Source organism: Mustela nivalis, assembly GCF_964662115.1.
Source record: "Mustela nivalis genome assembly, chromosome: 4".
Taxonomy (NCBI): Eukaryota; Metazoa; Chordata; class Mammalia; order Carnivora; family Mustelidae; genus Mustela; species Mustela nivalis.
Window position 1 is genome coordinate 35,206,448 of NC_139023.1, and position 18,590 is coordinate 35,225,037.

General features: G+C 40.1%; 1 protein-coding gene across 1 annotated transcript in view; it reads right to left on the reverse strand.

Moving 5' to 3' along the window:
• WDR19 (WD repeat domain 19) overlaps positions 1-18,590 on the reverse strand; it is a 98,463-nt gene that overhangs the window by 44,375 nt on the left and 35,498 nt on the right. Inside the window, exons 12-18 of the mRNA XM_082727584.1 lie at positions 17,752-17,858; positions 16,962-17,084; positions 9,721-9,870; positions 4,250-4,397; positions 3,916-4,120; positions 2,372-2,531; positions 2,061-2,171 (exon numbers count right to left, since the gene is read on the reverse strand). Coding sequence (XP_082583710.1) covers positions 2,061-2,171; positions 2,372-2,531; positions 3,916-4,120; positions 4,250-4,397; positions 9,721-9,870; positions 16,962-17,084; positions 17,752-17,858 — 1,004 coding nt within the window. The remainder of the gene's footprint in view (positions 1-2,060; positions 2,172-2,371; positions 2,532-3,915; positions 4,121-4,249; positions 4,398-9,720; positions 9,871-16,961; positions 17,085-17,751; positions 17,859-18,590) is intronic.

The following is an 18,590-nucleotide window of genomic DNA, read 5'->3' on the forward strand; positions in this document are numbered from 1 at the left end:
ATTGAATTAAAATCAATTCTATCAATTAAGGTTAATTTTTCTTATTAGAGGGAGAGAATTGAAAAAAATGAGAAATACTTAACTATAGGAATTGATGTTATTTATGAAACTACGTGACTAATAGCAAACATAAAGATAAAATGTGAACATGTGTTTCTTCCGGGCTCCTGTGGTCTTTTATCTGCATCTGGGACATAATTCCAAACATAAAGTAATTCTTAAAGAATCTTTTGGAGTTCATTCCTCACTTTAGTCACACTTTGTAAAGAATTAATAGTAGCTAACATTTTTCCAAGTGCTATTCTTTGCCAGGTACTATTCGAGGATATTAGCTTGTTCAATTTTCCTAACTGGGCCTTTTGCAAGGAACTTTTCTTGTACCCATTTTAGAGATCCAGAAACGGAGGCAAAGAGAGGCCAGTTTTATAAACAAAGTTTGATATACAGAGCTAAGCGGCAGGGCTGTGCCTCTGACCTCTTTACCTGGCTAACTCCTCAACTTTCACACTGAGGTTAAAAGAATGACAGGTACAAGCACCCCTCCCCACCCCTCTCCACCCATCACCTCAAATCCTTTACAAATCTGGTAACAAACAGCAAGTGCTCATAGCTAAATGCAGAGGAATTAAGGTGACATTTTCCCTTTCATATCACAACCATATTCCTACTTGGCCTGTGTACCAGCCCAAGTTCTGAAAATTTCTCAGGGTGTCGTCAATTGTTGCAAATAATATAAAATTATTTAAATTTTTTGTTAGAACAAAATTAATTCAGTTCATTTAAAATTTAAAGGTTTTTTTTTTTTTTTAAATGTATTTGATAGAGAGAGAGAGAGATCACAAGTAGGCAGAGAGGCAGGCAGAGAGCCAGATGCAGGGCTCGATCCTAGGACCCTGAGATCATGACCTGAGCCAAGGCAGAGGCTTAACCTATGAGCCACCCAGGCACGCCAGTTCACTTAAAATTTAAAAATGGAAATTTGCGGTCGAGTAATTTGAAAAAAATGAAGTTGTAAAACCAATAGCAAGTATTTTTTAAAATACCTCCTCTGTGTAATTGAGCCAGTGCTGATTTGAGGTAGGATAACGTTAATGACAATAGTTATCACTTTGCATCTTAACTATTTTTTTAAAGATTTTATTTATTTGTCAGAGAGAGAGAGAGACAGCATGAGCCAGTAGGGTGGGGGCAGAGGAAGAAGCAGGGTCGCCACTGAATAAGAAGCCTCATGTGGGACTCGATCCCAGGACCCTGGGATCATGACCCAAGCTGAAGGCAGACACTTAACTGACTGAGCCACCCAGGCATCCCAGGGTCTTTACTATTGATCACGCTGTGCCCCAAAGGATTTAGCCTCATTTTAAAATCTTTATAACAATCCTATAGACCAGATATTTTCCCCCTACTTTAAAGAAATGGGACCAGGAGATAGAAAGATTAAATAACTTGTCCAGGTTGATACAGAGCTGGGATCTGAACCCCTAAAGTCCCTGTTCTTAACTGCTATTCTATATAGCCACTTGGCCCTTGCACTGATCTGGGTTCTTCCGTCTGTTCTAGTCCTTCCCCTGCAATGCTCAGCTCTGGGAAAGTAAGCTCCTTGGTAAACCTCTCAGTGCACAACAGAATCTCATACGCCAAGTAAAAGATACATGCACCTCAGTGTCCCCATTTGGCAATAGAGACAAAAACTCTCTCCTGGGATTGCTGTGAAGGTTAACTGAGTTAAAAATATATCAAGTGCTTAGGAAAGTGCCCGTCACATGTGGGCTCTTGATAAACGGTACCAGTGCATTTTTGTAAATGCATAGTGCATGCATTTTTGTAAATTACATAATCTGTTCCCTTCGGACACAACTGAGACTTGAAATTATTTGGTAACATTACAATTACATGCCTTTTGCCGTTCCACAGAACACAGAATGAAAGTATTTTTTTAATTAATGAATACTCAGGGGTCTTAAAGCTGAAAAGTCTAAATTTCAGGAGGGGGAAGGCATAAGGCTTCCGGTGCTGAACAATTCTAACTACGTTCTTCCCAGCTTTATCCTCTGCCATACCTCCAGCGCAGCAATAGGACAGCTGGATGCAAGGTACAGGTCCTGAGCCAGGTTGAAATCACTAGTAAACATGGCAAGATGTCCCGCCAGAAGATTATAGTCTTCTATTCCCTACAAATAAAAGCAGTTTTAATGAGAAGAAATAGAAGTGTTTCATTTTTTTTTTTTAAGCCTTTGCTTAGTAGGAAGTGGTTAAGGTTCTACCAATTAACTTGCTGATGAGTTAGGTAAGACTAATTGCGGAAACTTAACATGACTGAATACATGCCATTTAAATCCGAATGCAGTGAGTCTCAGGAGATGCTGCTTACCTTTATCTGTTCCAAGGACATCACCATGCCCACGTTTCTGATTGTCCGATAGACGCGGATGGCAAACTCCACTTCCATGTGATGGAGACAGGCTCTGGCCAGCTCATTCCAGGCAGTGTGATCATTCAGAAGCTTGCACATTTCCCAAGCATCAGAAAACCTAGCATTTCAACATATTGGATTCATCAGGGAGCTCTATTTGCCCCCTGGTTGGCAATTTTCAGGTTATATGTATTATCATGTTGGGTCTTAAATTTTGCAAAAACACTTCTTCATCTGTCATCCTCATTTCCAAGTTACGAAAAACTATATAAACTTTTCTTCCTTTATTGTACAGATCAATCTTTTTTCTTGGACGCCTTCTTCTCCTTCTTCCCCCCTGGCTTGGGCTCTCTCTCACTATCTACCTCTTTCAAATAAATAAAATCCATTTTACAAAAATGTTCTTTAAAAAATATTTTTTTAAATGTTTTTTAAACATTTAAAAATTTTAAACTTCAATATTTATTTATTTATTTACTAGAGAGAGAGGCAAAGAGAGAGAACACTCGCAAGCAGGGGTAGCAGCAGGCAGAGAGAGAGGGAGAAGCGGGCTCTGATGCAGGACTCGATCCTAGGACCCTGGAATCATGACCTGAGCTGAAGGCAGATGCTTAACTGACTGAGTCCCCCAGGTGCCCCCTGACTGGTATTTCAAGGGTGGTGACTAGATGAGATTGTCATGAGGCTATCAGTCGAGAGGGCGGGTCAGGGAGTGCTTAGAGTATGGATTTTTCGGAGTGAGGGCCCGTGTTAGTGGGGGGGAGTACGGGGCAGTGGGGAGGAAAAGGTCTGGGGTGTGGGTGTGCGTTGGTGTCGGTGTGTGTGTTGGGACATGTGCATGTGGGATTAGGACTGGGTTGGAAAGCGGAGGCTGGGGAAGATGAGCTGTTTTAAACAGAGGGAGTGTGAGGGGCTCACGGACTCCCAAACACAGCTGGTGGCTAGCGGTACATACCGCGTAAGTGGAAGATGCAAGTTCTACAGTCCGCCTCTTATGAATGCTATTGGAGCCGTGTTAGTAGGGGAGATGCACTCAAGAAGAATCATTAGAGAAGAGAAGAGGGGGCTCATGGGACCCTAAGGAACAGCAACATGTAAGACCACGGTGGGAACCACAATGGAAAGCTCACAGCGGCTATTAACAGGTCATTTCCCCAGCAAGGAGAACCCAAACTTCTTATGTCAACATTAGGATACTGTTGAAATCATGAGGCTTATTAATTATTAATTATATAATTATTAATCATTCATTTCTCTGTAAGTGTGCTATTTGGGTGATGAGGAACCTCTTTTTTTCTGAAGGGCTTAGGACAGTTGCACTTCCTTTAGAATTTACACACAGTCTCCGCCCCCCTACCTGGTTTTCTTATCTAAGCCTCCCAATAATCCTGTAAATGATGGAAATACTGTCATCTCCCGCTACTTTAATAGGATTTGACCTTTAAAAAGCACAAAGCAAACTTGACACTCAGGAGAAGGGGAGAAGCCTCTGGAGTCCCCACCTTTTGAGCATTAAAGTCTGCGACAGCATTTGCCGCAGCTCGCTCGGCCCCACGTCTTTTAAACTGTCAAGGAACTTGTGGGTGCTTAGGTAGATGTTGTTTATTTTCCCGCTCTGCGTCTGGCAGGTCAGCTCTCCGTTAAACAACAGCAAAGGTCTGTGAGAGAAGGGCACTTTGGTGCCTCCGGCCAAAATGACCTTGGACCCTAGATTTGAAAACAGACACCTTAATGTTAAAAGCGGATCTTTAGCCCATAAATCAGAAAGGAATGCTTTAACTTCACTGTCACGGAAATTTATTTACCAACAACTGCACAAGAAAAATGATTACGTACCTTGTATCGTGTCCTTGTGGAAGACATAAGTGTACACCTTATCGTCATCGTAGGCAATAAATACGCCTTTATCCATCGGCCAGTTTTCCCAAAGAACACCTTTAATGGTTGGTGAAAAGTCTGGAATCTCATAGGTAGCATCATTAACCTACGAAACAGGATTTACAGATCTGCCCCAAGTCTGTACTGTAACTGTCATCGCTGGCTTGGTTAGGGGCGTGTTTGCTGCCTTGGCGGCCCGCAGCTTTCCCACCTCGTTCACCCCAGCAACACTCCAGCCACAGTGGGAAGGAAAGTTCCTTGTCCTATTCCTTTACTAGATCTGGCTTGAAAAAAACCCCGGGGTTTGTATGGCAAATCAAGACTTTTATCTAAAACTTGGTACAAAAAATTAAATTAATTTAAAAAAATTTAAAATTTAAATTAAAAAACGGTGCATTTTCAGGAAAAATGGCAAGTCTGGACACAAAAGCTTCAGCTTAATAAAACAAACAAAAAAAGATCAAAGCTGCTGAACACAACAGAAGTTTAAACTATGAACACACTTGTGTTGAGAAAATTTTCAAAACCTGGCATAGAAATGGTCCAGCTAGAGAAGAAACTAATTAATTCATACATATCTGGAAATCAAATAAACTCCACTGGGTCTGTTTTATTTCAAAGCCTTCTCTAGAACACACGCCAATAAATATAAAATGTACTGTTAGTGATATAAGCTATTAAAAAAAAATCAATGTACATATTCCACCGACCTCCACACACGGGCTTGTATCTGCTCTGAATGTGCAGCTGAGCCATACCCCCTCCTCCCTCCCTTAACTTGCATCTTGCTTGCAAAATAAGAAGGAAATGTAAGAGCACAGACTAGCTAATACTCTAGAGCTGAGCTGTGCAACAGAGTAGCCACTAGCTCATAGTCCGGTGCTCTCTGAAAGCTGAAATGTGTCTAGGCCGACTGAGACAGAAGTTTAGACGACCCACTAGATCTCAGGGAGCTAGTACGAAAAAGGGAGTAAAACATTTCAGTCATATTTTATATCGATTACATACCGAAGTATTAATATTGGGTTGAACACATTAACATCAATTTCACCTATTTCTTTTTATCTTCTTGTAAAAAAAAAATGTGGTTAGCAGAAAATTTAAAATTATATGTAGTTCTAATTATGTTTCTAATAGTGCTACTTATCAGGCATTGTGCTAATTACTTATTTATATACAACCTGATTGAATTCTAACCTTATACTGTACAAGATAGGCATTCTTTTTTTTAAAGGTTTTATTTATTTATTTGAGAGAGAGATAGCAGAGCATAAGAGAGGAAGAGGGCACAAGCAGGGGGAGGGGAAGAGGGAGAGGGAGAAGCAGGCCCCCCGCTGAGCAGTGAGCCCAATGTGGGGCTCGAACCCAGGACCCCGAGATCATGACCGGAGATGAAGTCAAACACTTAACTGACTGAACCAACCAGGTGCCCCCAGGGTAGGCATCCTTATGCCCATGTTGCGGAGAAAGCAGCTCAGGCACAGGAAATTTGCCCAGAGTCACACAGCTAGTAAGCTGAAAAGCAGGACTTGGTTGCAGTACGCAGACTGCGCCCCAGCCTATGCTTAGACTTATGCTTATGCTTCCAACCACTGCTTGACACTGATCCTAGGTTTATGCAGATGGTGCACAGTGCCACCAGACTGGGGGTAGAATTTTTTTTAAAGGTAACCTTTTATTTTATTTTATTTTATTTTATTTTATTTATTTGACAGAAAAAGAGAGAATGACCAAGAGAGAGCATGAGCAGTGGGTAGAGGGAGAAGCAGGCTTCCCACAGAGCAGGGAGCCTGATTCGGGCTCGATCCCAAAACCCTGGGATCATGACCTGAGCCACCCAGGAGCCCCAAGGTAACCATTTCTTCAGTGCTTATTACATTGCAGGCACATACTAAATGCCTTGTGCACATCGTCCCATTTCATTTTTACATAACAAGCTACAGAGTAGGTAGATCTGCACCCATTTTTGGGGTACCTGGGTGGCTCAGTAGGTTAAGCCTCTGCCTTCAGCTCAGGTCATGATCTCAGGGTCCTGGGATCGAGCCCCACACTGGGCTCTCTGCTCAGTGGAGAGCCTGCTTCCCTCTCTGTCTCTCTGCCTGCCTCTCTGCCTACTTGTGATCTCTGTCTGTCAAATAAATAAATAAAATATATTTTTTTTAAAGAAAAAAGAAGAGCTGCACCCATTTTATCAATGGTGAAACTGGGATTCCGATCAAAGCGAGGACTCTGGAGGAAGTCACCCCGGGCTCAGACCACAGATGCCATTTTCTGACTGTGTGACCTGGGACTGTGTGTCCCAGGTCACACAGTCAGAAAATGGCAAGCCCAAGTGAGCCCAGGCGTGGAGCTTGGGCAGCTCGGACAAGGACCCTGTTACAGAAAGGGGGATTTGTCCAAGAGGGATTTCCTGACCAAGCAGAGAGAACTCAGGGGTTATCTTGCTATTCATGGCATTTGTCCTCATTTGTTCTGTGACTAGGAGAGGAATGGGTTGAATTAAGAATTGCCCATTGGGAATTTTGCTTCAATAATCCAAGAGCTCCTGTGGGGAAACTGTTTCATTTATCAAATGTAACAAAGATTTATCTTTTCAAACCTTACTTTCTTCACCTGTAAAATGACCAATATTATGAGTATTTCTTGGGGGAGCCCATTGGTCGGCTCAGTCAGTAGGACATGTGACTGTTGATCTCAGGGCTATGAATTGGAGCCCTAGCTTGGGCCTAAAGTTTACTTAAAAAAGAAAAGGAAAAAATATATATATACTTATCTCTGAGGCTGCCATAAGGAGTAAAAGACACCTGATATATGTAAGGTGTACTCAGCACAAAAATACTAGTTGTTATTATTCATCTGAAATCGAGGTCTGTTTGTCTTCAGACTCCATGCACTTAACCACCACACCCTAACTATTTACGAACTTTCTGTAATATAGTTCGTCATCCTTAATGGGCTTACAGAGAGTGACAGGGTACAAGGCTGTTATATTAGGGTGTTTGTAAGGAAAAAGTCACGCTCCCGATTCTACTGTATAATGTCAGTCGCTTCCTTACCACACACACAGTGCGGAATACTTGGTTGAATAAATATACGTATGAAGGAAACCTGCAAGTAAATGTAGGAATTTTAAAGAGCAGTACTGGTCATCTGAATAGTTACATACTTTTTTTTTTAATTTATTTTAAAGATTTTATTTATTTGTTTGAGAGAGAGAGAACACAAGCTGGGGGCAGGGGGTAGGGGCAAAGGGGTAGAGAGAAGCAGGCTCCCCACTGAGCAGGGAGCCTGGCGTGGGGCTCGATCCCAGGACCTGGGATCACCAGCTGAGCCCAAGCAGACGCTTAACGGACTGAGCCACCCAGGCGCCCCTGAATGATGATATATTTTCCTGTAAGTACACCACAGGAGCAGTGTTTCTCTGGGATTCACTGAAGCGGAGTAGAAGAGTGAACTGCAGTAGTAACGCGCTATGACAGGGCGAGTCATCAAATCAAATCCAACGCATGGCACACTGGGCTGGAGGCCAAGGCCACCTCCCGTGCCCTACCCTAGGGGGGGAGGTGGGGGGAAGACTGCAGCAGAAGCCCACCTTCCTCTTCCCTGCCAAGCTCGCCTTAACTGTGGAAAGACTGGTGTAACTTATAGGAGGAATTCACTCCGGGGGCGGGGGGGGGGGCGGCACCGTGCTCCCCTGGGATATCGTGCCCAACCACCTAAAATTCTAACCTGGCAATGAGATCTTGCTTTAGATAAAAGCAAACCCGGGCCACAGGTGGGGTTAGGGAGCGCCTGTACTCTCAGCACAGTCCTGGCGGATTTGGGAGGATTCTGTTTCACCGGCACTTTTTTTCTTAACATGTAACGGATCGGCAGGTTAGAGTTGGAAACAGGAATGGGAATGGGCAGTGAGGGAGATAATTCTGGAACCTGAGGGGTTTAAGGGTGGTAAAGCAATAAAGAGGGGGGGCTTTAGCTAACACCTGCTAAGTAATTACCATGTGCCCAACCAAGGGTTTGGAGAACAACTCACTGAAACCTCACAGCCATGCCATGAGGGAGGTCATGTAGCCTCTTTAACAGAAATCATCAAGGAAAGGAGAACTGTCACAGGTGAAAGAAAAGTGCATTAACTCGTTCAGACTGCTCTAACTCTTCACCCTTTCTGTAGAGGTCAGACCCCAGTTCTCAACTCCAGCCAGATCCCTGCTTTCCCGCCTACCTTCTAGGTACCCTTGGCCGCAGCTTCTGTCTGTGGTGAGCCCAGGTGCAGGCAGCTCGGACAAGGACCCTATTACAGAAAGGGGGTTCGTCCAAGAGGGATTTCCTGACCAAGCAGAGAGAACTCAGGGGTTATCTTGCTATTCATGGCATTTGTCCTCATTTGTTCTGTGACTGGGAGAGGAATGGGTTGAATTAAGAATTGGCCCATTGGGAATTTTGCTTCAATAATCCAAGAGCTCCTGTGGGGAAACCTGTTCCATTTATCAAATGTAACAAAGATTTATCAAAGATAAAAAGAGGAAAAAAAGAAAAGAGTTGAAGGAAGAAAAGGAGAGACAGGAAGGAAGGAAAGGAAGAGAGAAAAGGAAGGAAGGAAGGAAAGAAAGATCATGATCTCTGTCTCGGGTCATGATCTCAGGGTTCTGGGATCAAGCCTGCTTCTGGCTCCTGGCTCAGCGGGGAATCTGCCTCTCCCTCTGCCCCTCCCCACCCTACCTGTGCTCTCTCTATAATAATTAAATAAAATCTTAAAAAAAAAATGCCTCCAAGAGCAGCTGTAGGCTATGTGAACTGTGACCAAGAACACACTAAATCATTAACTGGACATCAAAAGTAAGTAAATGAAAAACCCAAGTACAGTAAAAACAGTAAACCTATAAATACAGTAAACCTATCTCCTTTTTCTAAGGTATTTTTAAAAAAAAGTAAGGGGTGTATAAAAATAAGAGTAACTGATTCTAAAAAGGGTCTACCTGTTTTTAATCTATCATATACAAAAATATCTTTTCTTTCTGTTCAGGATCAATAAGGCAAGAGGAAAATCAAGTGAGATGGGCAGAAAGGAGTCCCTACCTCTGAAGCTTATTGCATATCTGGAGAGAAAAGTCACGTACATCAAGATATACTGTAATATTGTTCAGTAAATAAAGGTAAAGTGTACAGAATGTAACTATTTTTCCATTTAAAGAATCTTTCTGAGACTGACACTATGAAAAACTGCAGAATAATGGAAAAAGTTTTCTTGATGTAAATAGTTATAAAAATGGATCACAAACATGATTTAACAAAGTACTCTAATCCTTCAACTAGTTATGGAACAATGATTTTTATATATAATACATATTAAAATACTTTTCTTTATATATTATATATATATTCTTTATATATTAAAAAAAATGAATGCTTAAAAAATCTTCCAGACTTACTGGACAGTAGACAAATCCATCACTTTTTTCATCAATGAAAATTAATCTGGTTCCATTTGGGTCAGGAAAAATCTTTTTCACACCAACAGGATGTCGATAATCATTAACAAATTGCCAATCTTCGATGTAGAAATACTGAATAACACCAGTCTAAAGAAAAAAAAAATCCAGTAATAGGAATAAAAAGTTTGCAAGGAAATACTTTATGCACTTAAACACACTTCCAATTTTAAGAGAAAATGTACCATATTTTTCATGCAGGAAGAGTCTAAAACTAGTATTTACTATATGTAAATGTACAGATCCAAGAGAGTAAGTGAGAATGTACATGTGATTCAACAGTTAGTTCTAATATTCTTAGTGCTATTGAAGTATAATTGATTTTCAGAGTTTCCATTTATAAGAAATATCTTCACTGTTTAAGAATAACTTTCAAATCATGTTATTTTTAAATATTCTTGCTGTTAATTAAGACCAATTAGAAGACTGAAATAAACAAAAACACCTCATGCAATCAACTGTATTTCTATATTTAGCAATGAACTATACATATCAAAATTTAGAAATATATTACCATTTATAATCACTCAAAAAAGATGAAATATTTAGGTATAAATTTAAGAAAACTTGCACAGGATTTGGATGCTGAAAACTATACAACCCTGATGAAAGAATCAAAGAAGATCTAAATAAATGGAGGGTATACAGTGTTCATGGATTAGAAGACTCACCATAATAATCATGTTAATTCTCCCCAATGAATACACAGTTTTAATATAAACCCATATCTTGGGTATAACCTAGGAATGAAATTCCTGGGTCATAAGGTAGCTATGTCTATTTATTTATCTATTTTTGTATAGATTTATTTATTTATTTATTATTTGAGAGAAGGGGGAGGGACAGAGGGAGAGGAAGAGAGAGAATCTCAAGCAGACTCCCCACTGAGCACAGAGCCCGAAGTAGGGCTGGAAAACATAACCCTGAGATCATGACCTGAGCCGAAATCGAGTCAGATGCTCAACCAACTGAGTCCCCCAGGTACCCCTATGTTTAATCTCTTACAGAATTACCAGTGTGTTCTGCCGAGCAGCTGCACCATTTTACATTCCCACCAGCAGCGTATAAGAGTTCTGATTCCTGGGGCGCCTGGGTGGCTCAGTGGGTTAAGCCGCTGCCTTCGGCTCAGGTCTTGATCTCGAGGTCCTGGGATCGAGCCCCGCATCGGGCTCTCTGCTCTGCAGGGAGCCTGCTTCTCTCTCTCTCTCTCTCTCTCTCTCTCTCTGCCTGCCTCTCTGCCTACTTGTGATCTCTGTCTGTCAAATAAATAAATAAAATCTTAAAAAAAAAAAAAAGAGTTCTGATTCCTCTCCAACCCCCTCAACACTTGTTATTATCTGACTTTTTTTTATTACAGCCTCATAGTGGATGTGATGAAGTCATAACTTCACATTTACTTCTGGGTACTTATTACAGAGAAGTAAAAATTTGTTCACACAAAAACCTGTCTATGAATGTTTATAGAAGCTTCACGGGCAACAGTCAAAAATGGGAACCTATCCAGATGCCCTTCAATTGGTGAACGCTTAAACAAACTGGTATATCCATACCATAGAATACTATTCAGCAATAAAAATGAACAAATTATTGTTGCACACAATGACTCAAATACATCTCCAGAGAAGTATGTGAGTGAAAAGAAGCAATCCCCAAAGGTTACACAGTGTATGATTCTACTTACATAACACTACTGAAATGTCAGATTATAGAAATGGAGATTACAGTTGATCCTTGAACAACACAGAGATTAAGGTTGACCACTGACCACTCTCATCCCGACAGCTGAAAATGCATGTATAACTTTGACTCCCCCAAACTAAATTACTAATAGCCTACTACTGACTGGAAGATTTACCGATAACATAGTTGATTAACACATACTTTGTGTGTTAAATGTATTATATACTGTATTCTTCCAATAAAGTTAGAGAAAATATTATAAGAACCATAAGAAAAAATATATTTACAGTACCGTATTTATTGAGAAAAAAATACATAAGTGGACAGGTCCTGCATTTATTGGAAAAAATATACATACTAGTAGACTCCTACAGTTCAACCCCTGTTGTAACGCTTTTTGTAACTATAACTTTGTTAGCAGGGATTAAGATTGGGGTGAGGGCAGTAGGCAAGTGAGTGTGTCTATAAAATAGCAACATGAAGGCATCCTTGTGGTTCAAGAACCATTCTGTATCTTGACTGTCAATGTTAATATCCTCCATTCTGTATCTTGACTGTCAATGTTAATATCCTCACTATGATATGTAATATAATGTTACCATTGAGGGAAACTAGGAAAAGAGCATACTGGATCTCTCTGTTTTGTTTCTTACGTGGGATCACTTTGTATTGTTTCTTACAACTGCCTGTGACTCTATAATGATCTCAAAAAAAAAAAAAAAGTTAAATTAAAATAAAAACACATAACATCTTGGGCTTCTTATTCAGGCTAAGATAGGGTAACAGCCAGGACTTAATTTCCCTACCCCAAACAACCAAAAACAGTAGACAAAAATCATGAAAAAGCAGTTTTCAAGATCCTGGAATGAGGCAACAAAGAACAATGAGTTCTGCCCAAGATTTTGGAAATACATCAGGTGAGCCCTGCGAGCCCGCCAGCTTTTGCTTTGAGAGTTTTCAAGACATGGCAAAGGGAGGAGGATGCAGGCAGAGCGTGGCTCCTCGAGCTGAGGAGACGCAGCAGGAAGTCTGGGGAGAACAGGTGGCCGTGGTTTGCAGGGCAGAGCACAAGAGAGAGAAGCCTGGAGAGCTGCAGGGGGTCTGCTGTGAGTCCTTAGCAGGTACTGATCCCTGCAGGCAAGTGAGAAAGCCACAAGGCCAGGGAAAGAACCATCCAAAGGGATTAGAGGGAACAGGACTGGGAATAGTAAATACCTCCAATGATCAGACTAGAAGAAATCACAGGGCACTGGGTAGAGAACTCAGAAAGATCAGAAGTGGGAATAATCAGCTAGAGACTGAGCAGTGTTTCACATCTGTCTAAGAAATCATAAAACCAGACTCAAAAGGGTCAAACTGTTTCTAACTAAGTCAATTAACTGCATCCCAGAGCAAAGCTCAAGAGTATTTTTAGCACCGGAGTGACTCAGTCGATTAGGCGTTTGACTCTTGATTTTGGCTCAGGTCATGAACTCATGGGTCCTGAGACTGAGCCCCGCATGGGGCTTTGTGCTCAGCAGGGAGCCTGCTGGAGATTCTCTCCCTCTCCACCTCCCCAAGTTTGGGTGTAAAAAAAGAATATATTTAGGAATACAAAAATATCCTGCATCCCAAAAAGTAAAATTATCGGGTATGCAAAAAAGTAGAAAAGAGGAACCAGAGCTTAAAGGGGTTTAATATGATTGTGTATCTTCTATTATTTGATTTTATCTAATTTGTTGACTTATTAGCTACAACTCTATCATTTTAATGGTTGTTTTAGGTTTTGTAGTATGCATACAACCTGATAACAGGCAACTACAAAAGATCCACAGCTAAAATCATATTTAATGGTCAAGAATAAGACATAGAAAGCCACTTTCTCCATTCCTATTCAACAATGTAATAGAATAAAAGGCATCCATGGGGCACCTGGGTGGCTCAGTGGGTTAAGTGTCCGCCTCTGGTTCAGGTCATGATCTCGGGGTCCTGGGATCCAGCCCTGTGTCAGTCTTCCCACTCAGAGGGAAGTCTACTCCCTCTGGTCCGCCCGTCCCCCTGCTAGTGTTCTGTCTCTCTCTCAAATAAAATCTAATAAGTAAGTAAGTAAGTAAATAAATAAATAAATAAATGGCATCCATATTGAAAGGAAGAAATAAAGCTACATTCAGAGATGACATGATCATCTATATAGAAAATCCAATGAATCTACAAAAAACTACTATTAACTACTCAGTGAATTCAGTTAGGCTGCACTATACAGGATTAATACCCCCAAATCTGTTGCATTTCTAAATGCCACAAATGAGTAATCAGATGTTAACATTTAAAAAGTAATACTATGCGTTAAAAATATGAAAAATGATAAAATACAAAAATATGAACTACTTAAGGTATAAATCTGACTGAAGGGATGCTGGGACACTGAAAATACAAAAAACACTAAGAGAAATTAAAATCTAAATGAATGGAGATATATACCTCGTTCATTGGTGAGTAGATTCTGCTAAGGTGGCAATTGATCCATAAATTCAACATGATCCCATTAAAATTCCCAGGAGCCCTTTTGTAAAAATTGATAAGCTTATCATAAATTCAAATGGGAATGCAAAGTACTGAGAACAGCCAAGACAGCTTGGAAAAAGAAACTCAAAGTTGGAGGGCTAATGTGACCTGATTTCAAGACTTATTATAAAGCTAGAGTAATTAGAACAGTTTTAGTGAACTAAAACTATACTGTTTTAGTAAAACACAGACGCATGGATCAATGGACTGAGCAATTCCAGAAAAAGACCCAAACGCTCATGGACAATTTGATTTTTGACAAAAGTACAAAGGAGATTTAGTGGAGAAAGGACAATCTTTTCAACAGATAGTGCTGGGACAACTGGAATATCTTTAAACAAAAAAATGAACTTTGATCCATACCTCACAGCATAAATAAAAATTAACTCAAAATGGATCATAGACCTAAGTACAAAACATAAAACTGCAAAACTTATAGAGAAAAACACCGGAGAAAAACTCTGGGACCTTGGGTTAGGCAAAGGTTACTTAGATATGACACCAAAACACAATCTGTAAAAAAAATAAATTGGTACGTTGGAATTCATCAAAATAAAAAAAAATTTCTTCTCTATCAGCAACACTGTTAAGAGAATGAAAAGGCAACTGATGCACTGTGAGAAAATACGTAGAAAGCATATATCTGATAAATTAGGACTTGAATCCAGAATATATAAAGAACTCTCAAAAATCAATAATAAGAAAACAACCCAATTAAGAAATGGTCAAAGAAATTTGAACAGACACTTCACCAAAGATATACTGAGGCCAAACAAGCCCATAAAAAGATGCTGGTGGAGGGGGAAGGAGAGAGGGGGGAAAAGCAATCCACAGGAATCCATTAGGGAAAAGCAAATTAAAATCACAAGATTTCACTACATACTTAAGAGTGGGTAAAATTAAAAAGATTGACCATATCAAATGTCAGTGAGGATGTGGAGGAATTGGAAGGCTCACACTGTTGATGGGAATGTAAAATGGTACAACCAACATAGAGACAGTTTGTCAGTATCTTAAAAACTTAAACATACACATGCCATATGATATAGCCATTCTACTTGTTGGTATTTATCCAAGAGAAAAGAAAACATATGTCCATGCAAAGGCTTGAACACGAATGTTTACAGCAGCTTTATTTGTAAATACCCCATACTGGAAATAATCCAGGCTGGAAACAACCCCGAACTGGAAACACCCCCAAAGTCCATCCTTAGGTTCATGGTTAAGCCGATTATGATAAAGATATACTATAAAATGCCACGCCAGCAGGAAAAAGGAATCAATTGATACACACAAGAGGAATGAATCTCAAAATAATGATACTGAATAAAAGAAGGCAGAAAGAAAGAAGTGTATACCATGTGATTCCATTTACATAAAAATCTAGAAAACAGAAACTCATTTGTAGTGACATGGGGGGTTGCAGGACGGGAAGGAAGAATCATAAAGGGGCATGAGAAAACGTTTGGTGGTGATGACCATGTTCACTATTTTGATTGAGCAGATGGTGCTTCACAGGTACAGACAAGTCAAAACTTATCAAACTGTGGACTTTAAATACTGGTTTGTTGTGAATCAGTCATACCCCGCTAAAACTTTAAAAAACGTATTTTTAGAATCACTCAAGAAAGAGATTGAGATAAATGCTGACTTCCGGACAGACCACCACACCTTGAGTTCTCAATTCAAAATGCCGAGGGGAAGAGTGCAAAGAGTGGATTTTACATCAGGAGATACTGGCCAAGATCTGCATCTGTTACAAACTTACTAACCTCTTAATCTTCAGTGTTCTTCAGTCTCTAAAACTTCCCTGCTTATTTTATAAAACTAATGAGATAAAACAAGCGAGATCAGGGCTTTATAAACTGTTACATCTCGCATAAATGTACTACATTTGCTATTATTTACCATATCTCTTACTACTTTATTGGACATGTGAGACCTACCGTACTGATGTATATTAGTATTAGTATTTAGGTTGGACTTAAAGTCTCTCTTACAGCCATAAGCATGTGGTAAAGACATGTTTACTTTAGAAAGCAGTTTAAAGGGAGAAAATGAAGTGTTTGAAACAGTCAATAATTGGTTTCCTACTGTGGAAAACAGTGACCTTCCTACCTTTACTAAATTCTTCTAGAGATTCAACAAGACAACAGGTATGATATGCTTTGAAAAAATCTTTGAAAGCCTTTTACGAATGTAAGATGCTATTACTATATGTTTTATGTCCATCCGGCTAGTACAATATTTAGAGGTCTAGGGTACTGGTGGTTCAAAGGACCAAAGATCAGGGCACCTGGGTGGCTCAGTTGGTTAAGCGTCTGACTTGATTTCAGCTCAAGTCATGATCTTAGGGTCATGAAATCGAGCCCCGCATCAGGCTCCACACCTAACCAGGCGTGGAGCCTGGTTAAGATACTCTCTCTTCCTCTCTCTCTGTGCCTCTCCCTCCCCAGCTCATACTCTCGCTCTCTAAAAATATAAAACAAACAAGCAAACAACAACCCAAAGAGTAAAGTGGGATTCTCAATATTCAAATAATTTTGCCATTTGTTAGTAGGCATTGGAGATCTAAAGTTCAATGATATGTCTTATGTTCATCACCAAATTAGATCCCTAAAGCAACTAGATAAGGAAAATGCGGCTTGGAATGGGTTAAGTAGCACCTAGCAAGTAAGAAAACTGCCAAGTATGGGAATCTGACCCCAGATTTTCTAGACTCCAAAGTCTGCTCTTTTCACTCTGCCATCAAAATTGTTTATATAATCACAAAAGCACTTGCTACTAGCAAATCCGGGGACCTATGTGCTGTACATAAGTGTATATAGGAGGTAAGGTATATATGTCACATACGTACACCTATATGTATGTATATATTACACAAACACACACACATATATGAAAAATTAAAAATTAGAAATTCCCCTATGTTCTATATTAAAGAAGCCAATACATACATCTGTACCATAGATGAGGAAATCAGCAGTTAAGGCATGGCATAAAATACGGCACTTATCGTCCACTGCTGGGAAAAGCCGGGTCTCACGTTCTTCCTGAGCATCCAAGATTTCACTTTCTATCTAAAACAGAAAGACATAAAGAATAACAGTAGCTCATAGATTGAAATAAAGTTGCTCTGCACCATCTAGGGAGACAGAAGAGAGTAGTCTTCTTAAGTTCGATTAAACATTCAGACTCATCGGACTACCCATCATCTATCGAGAAAGACATCAGACAGGAACCCAGCTCGCCAGCAGGGCAGCATTAAACATCCCTCTTGAGTGGAAATAATCTTTGCAGCCGGCTCTCCAGGGGTCTGGTTTCCCAGAAGCAAAGAGCCAAGAAATAGATGTAGGAGATGCCCCCTTGCTTAGAAGACCCATTATTTCAGGAGCCAGTATCTTTTGAACAATTTTATAAGTATCATTTCAAGGATCCCCACAAGTGACCTGCCCAACTGTGTAAGTCAATTCCTGGCAGGGAGCGCAGACATAGAAGGTTCCCATCAGTTTTTAGTTTTCCACTAGATGCACTTTACCACCAGCGCAAGAAAGTTAAGTGAGCATCTCATGCAGATGGGTGAAGAGTTTTGTTAGTCCTTCATCTACACTTGACTTTCTAGCTAGTCTGTATGTGGTTGCTTCCTGAACAAAGTTCTTGGCAATCTGACATTAGGCTGTTCCTCCGCATCACTAATTGGAGTCATCCAGAGTCCCCAGGGCTCCAGGACTTCAAAATTATACTTACTAAATGCAACTGGACTTTGCCTTCAAAAAGTGCGGCAGCATAGTCCGAATGAAGGCAAACACTGGCAACTGTCCCCAGATATTCCACATCTTTCAGTTTTTTAACAGCTGTAGCAATAAAAAAATGCATACACATTAAAATATATCACATTAAGATTGCATTAAGTTTGCAACTAATTTTTAAATGGGTGCCTTTTTAAGGGTACTCTGAATCTAAAATTTTTATTTTAGCCATTCTAAAGAAAACCGTAGTTGTCACATAAGTTTGCCTTCAGGAATTCCCTAGTGATTCACATGAAACAAAGGAACAGAAAACAAAATTATACATGAAACCACCAAAAATTTCACTTGAATGACCCTAAGCTTAAGGGTATACTCTAGCTGAGGCTGTATCTCTGGCTGACTGAGGGTTATCTGACCTCCAATGAGGAGAAAAAGCCAGGTTCCCTTCAGATGCTAATGGTCACAATGTAAAGAATAAAAGGTAGGGGGAGGGACCCAACTACCAGCCCAAGGAGTGCCTAAGAAAGTCACTGTGCAAAGTGCATCACATTTAGTTTCCTTTAGTTTTCCTCATGAATCCTTGACCTCTACGTGTAGAAGAATCCTCATTTTTCTGGATGAAGGCTTCTTTTTTTTTTTTTTTTTTTTTAATTTATTTTTAGAGTGTTCCAAGATTCATTATTCACATCCAGTGCTCTACACCAAGGCCCAGAGGGGTAGAAAATTGGTTCAGTCACCTCAAGAGGCAGCTGGGGAATTTACACTAGAGTCATCTAAAGGTCATACTCTGCCACTATATGAAGCTATGCTCACTACATTAATGAATAAAAATCTTTC